This window comes from Carya illinoinensis, chromosome 11 (genome assembly GCF_018687715.1).
Source record: "Carya illinoinensis cultivar Pawnee chromosome 11, C.illinoinensisPawnee_v1, whole genome shotgun sequence".
NCBI classification, from domain to species: Eukaryota; Viridiplantae; Streptophyta; class Magnoliopsida; order Fagales; family Juglandaceae; genus Carya; species Carya illinoinensis.
The window spans coordinates 12,728,899-12,733,789 of NC_056762.1; the positions used below are offsets into that span (position 1 = coordinate 12,728,899).

The following is a 4,891-nucleotide window of genomic DNA, read 5'->3' on the forward strand; positions in this document are numbered from 1 at the left end:
CTTCTACTGTAAAAACAAGGGCAGTTCTATTAGTTGTCTTTCTCTATAGTGATTGGATTAAACAGTTTATTACCTATATAAAAGCTGAAATAATGCATTCACGAAACCTTTCATCTCTTGATACAAAGTACTGATATTCGGCTTCTCAATCCTTTCTCTACGCTTACTGAAAAGAACATTTCCTCTCTTTTCCAAATAATTGAAAAAAAACCTTAGACGTGTTGTACAAAAAAAGAACCTGATTTATGAGATTTCAACAATACATATTTGATAGATTCCTAGCTATCAACATTTAAATTGTCATTCTAATTCCTCTTGAAATTATTCCTAATCACTCTTAGATAAACACCTAACATGTCAATCGAATTTTGAACATTAATACTAGAGAACGTCTTCCTTTCATTTGCATACATAAAGAATCACCTTCGTGAAGTTTATGCTCCTATTACTTTCCTTCCTTTAATAATTAACTTTTGAGAAGCAATATGTATGAGTCAATACAATATTGTGATTTAGAAACAACATAAAATGGAGCATCATGTCTTCAAAGTTTCAACTTTCTTTGAGTAAAACACACCTGAGATCAAACCAATCAAAGTCTAAAGCTCATAGACCTATTATTGATGAGTTATGTTTGTTCATGATTTTATAAGATTGATATTGGAGAAGTACATAGAAGTATAGACATGATGAAAGTCACCTTATCATGCTTCAAACATAATTAATACTCAATATTCATAGATCTTAATTGTTAATACATTGTGAGCAAATTTATTGCTCTAGCCCTTATCATAGCCATGCGAAATTGCCCTCAGAATCTCTACCTAGCTAGAGTTTTCTGACTCAATGGAAGGTAGAAATTCTTAATATTATTTAACAACATATTAAACATAGAAAAGTAGTATTTTTAAAGTGGTTAAGCTTGGTCAGCAAGTCATGTTATATATCTGTAGTTTAAGTAGAGGAGCTTTTCTTGATCTTGTGGCGATAAAGAACACGCTTTTTCCTGAACGATACATTCTGAACTATGAGCACAACTTTTCCAGGTTCTTTGTTTGTGAAAGAATTACGAACTGGACCCTCCTGCACACCCATTTTCCTTTCCCTTTGAACAATAATGCTGTACGATCCCTCATGACTTGGTTCAAATTCCTCCTTGTAGTTCACTTCCCAACCCGAGACACAAAGTTCCCAGATTAAAGTAGTTCCTGCCTGTAAATATAAAAATGAACAGAAATATTTAATAGAATTGGGCACCATTTACTATACAAGTTTTAAAAGTCCTCTAAAGACCACCAATTAACAAGTTATTTTTCATTTAATGATTTGCCCAACTTACCACATGAGACACAATAGATTAATAATAAGAATATTAATATTTTAAGAACTTTTCCAGGTACTTCAAAAATAATGTCCACTTGAATATAGAAAATCTAGCTGTGTGAATACCTCTAACATTGGGATATTAATAGTTTCTGTTGATCCTGACTTGACAACAACATCCATTACAGCATCTTCATTGGAGAACTCAGAATCATTTTCCTGCTTAAGGCCACCACAATGGACAGGAATTTCCTCGGCAGGGATGTACCTGCATTAGTGAGGCTTTTACTTAGTTTCCATATTATCAGATAGACCCATGATCCATGCAGTCTAGTAAGGAGAAAATTGGAAATATTTCTTACTTGAGCAAAGTTTCTGTAACCTTGGAAGGGCGTGCAAAGATAGATTTGTTCCTAGTTTGTTGGGTTAGGAAAGGTGATAGAAAAGCAGTGAAGGCATAAAACCAGAAAGGGACATTGATGAATATCTGAAACGAAGACATGTGGTTAGCCTTCGGTTTTTGTAACATGATCATGTATACATCATGAAACGAAAGTATTTGAGCAAAATCCTAGTTTTGAATGTGAGAGAACAATGGCTTTAGCATATTTTTATATGGCCTGAAGAAAACACAGTATTCGCCATGCAAATCATCGTGGTAGTTTCTTCACAACCACGTTTTTTTAAAAAAAAAATTGGTAGATAATTCTAAACATGAGTAAAACCATGCACCATGAAGATCAAGAACTAAAAGGTATAAGGAAAATATTACATTTTTTTCAACAAATTCTGGATAGTTTTCTTGGAGAAGCCCAATCACTTGCTTTATAGAAAACCAAATCTCCTTCTTTGAGGGGCCTGAAGTGTTCCTAATATTACTGATTTGGAGCAATGAAGACACACCACCAGGCTTGAAATCAAGTTTTTGAATCCCCTTCTCCATCAACTGAACCCTCCACCTCAAGAACTTTTCTCGCTTCTCCTCGGTCCCTAGTATCTTGTTATACATCTCATTGTCTCCAAGCAACCCGAAGTTGTTGTAGCATACAGGGTGGCCTTGGCGGTCCAAGCCATTCATGTAGCACATCATGTCAAGTTCAGTACTATCAAAGCTTTCCTTCAATATCGAATCAATATTATTTTCCTTCCTCCATTGAAGGGTATTCCTTAACATTTCAAAAGCATCATTGACCTTGAATTCTTTAGCCCTCAAGAACTTCAGTAGTATTATATCAGTGGCATTATCTCCTTTACTAGGCAATAATGGTATCCCCCAAAGCGCAATATCCTTATCGACATTAAGATTTTCTTTCTCAATAGGCAAATGGGTCTTATCCTTTGCGGTTTCATTTGTGAGATTCTTTTTTTTGTCAATATCTTCATTGGACTCTTTGCTCTCCTTGGCACCATTTTTCTCAGCGTCTTCTTTTTCTTTCCCTTCAAATATCAACTTTTCATTCTCTTCACTCGTTTCTTCTTTTTTCTCTCTCTCTTTTCTCACTTTCTTCAATGATTTTGCATTCTCTTGCAAATCTATTTGCTCTTTCTTCCCCTTGAACAAATGATTGCCATTGATTGATTCTTCAACCTTTGCTCTTAGCTCAGCCAATGCCTTTTTCTCATACTCTTTCCAATCTGAAGGAAAGTTGCTCATAACTGTATATGAAGAACTCCTATCAACTGTAGGAGGTGGCTGTGAAACATCACTTCTTTCAGCTTCATCTTTCTTCTTCTCCACTGTTTCATCGACATTATTTTTATTCTCAATCCATAGCTTTCCCTTGATAACTTCATCAATCTTCATTTTGAGTTTTGCAAATGCCTTTTTTTCATGCACTTTCAAGTGAGAGAGGAAGTTGCTTTCTTCTCTAGGCGTAGCATTCTTCTCAGCTACAGGAGATGATGACATATCCTTTCTTTCAGCTTCGCTTTCCTTCTCGTCCACTTTTTTTGCTGTTAGTTCATCATGTACATTCTTTCCTCTATCAATCCCTACTACCTCCATTTTTTGCACATTATCTTCCTTTGGTTCCCCATTTTGTTCTACACCACCTTCCACCTTTGCCACTATGACATCTTCGTTTTCAACATTCTTAGATGGCTTTTGCTCTTGCTTTTCATCAACCTCGGTAGTTTTGGCCATTTTTGAAGCTTCCTATATCGAAATTCAGAACTTTTCTAGTAAATTAGAGAAGTAGAAACAATTGCTTAAAATATGTAAAGAAAAATGTAAAAAGAGAAAGGGGGAGAGAGAAAGAGGGATGAAGAACACAGACCTCACACCTAGCCACTTTTCTCTCCTGTGTTTCCTCTACGCCTAATTTTTTTGGTGGGGTAGAGATCAGACAAAGAGAGCTTTTCAATGGTTATATTTAAGTGTTTGAAAAAATCACCAAAATTAGTTACTAAACTAGAGTTTTCTAGACTTGGTTATAACATATTCAGATCAATGCTACTATATTTAGATTGATATATAATAATTTAAATTATTTATATTGATATTAATATTAAAGCTTAATGAATTAATTATAATATGGATAAATTACAAAATAAAGCTATGTTCATGGTCCAACCAATGAAAACATTATTTATAATGAATTTGCATACCCCTACTTATATATATGTATATACATACATTTATATGTTTTAAACAATTCATATTTGGAGTGAATATATATAAACCATAATGCATTTTAAGAACAATTTGAGAGCTTGAGATTTAGATATTATAGAATATATAGTCTAGGGAGTACAAGTTATTTTGGCCTGCCGTACTCGGGAGTAATCCTATACAACATTCACCATTTCATTTGCATCTTACTATATATGATGTGATACATTTATCATCATTTGATAATAAAAAAGCATGTAATAAATGATCATTTAATGGTAATAAATATGTCACATCTTACTTAGTGGGATGCAAGTGAGATGATAGTATAGTGTATAGAATTTTCCATAAAGAGTATGGGTGGTGCTAGTGTGCTGCCTAGCTTTAACTGCTAGGCTTGCCTACTAGTACAAACTTTATTTATTACTTTTTACTTCTTTTCTTTTGTAAATTTTTTTAGCATATTTAAATATATTTTTTAAAATATACCAATATACTAAAAGTTAATTCCTTAAACATTAAGTAATAAAAAAAATTAAATACATGAGTGGTCAAAATGAGAGAGAAAATTCATGGGACATACTAGTATTTTCCAATAAATATATAGTGTCAAAAAGATTTATTCCTCGGAATTGTTTGTAGATTTATACTTTAATGCCGAACTATTTAATTAAATATCTTCTTTATTTTGTTCAATTTTTCTTACCTATTCATCTTTGGATCATATGGCCACCATTGGCCATCTTCTAGTTGGGATCATCTATGGAATATTTGGAGAGATTTGAATATTGAATTGAGATGAAAATTTAAAATTAAATAAAATATTATTATATTTTCATCACGCGTTGTTAAAAATAGTATCAAAAGATTCACAAAACTCCTCCAACATTGGGGCAATTAATATGAGCATAAAATGTGCGAGAATTCTTTCTGCGATGATGTTTTTCCCAATTAACC

At 33.1% G+C, this 4,891-nt stretch overlaps 1 protein-coding gene across 1 annotated transcript; it reads right to left on the reverse strand.

Annotated features, from left to right (window-relative positions):
- Positions 1 to 707: 707 nt before the first annotated feature.
- LOC122282650 (patellin-4-like) lies at positions 708 to 3,585 on the reverse strand. Its single transcript, XM_043094594.1, has 4 exons — positions 2,096 to 3,585; positions 1,686 to 1,810; positions 1,450 to 1,591; positions 708 to 1,212 (listed from the first exon to the last, which is right to left on the reverse strand). Exons 1-4 carry the CDS (start codon positions 3,464 to 3,466, stop codon positions 955 to 957), a joined length of 1,896 nt encoding a protein of 631 aa, XP_042950528.1. The 5' UTR covers positions 3,467 to 3,585; the 3' UTR covers positions 708 to 954.
- Positions 3,586 to 4,891: the final 1,306 nt, after the last annotated feature.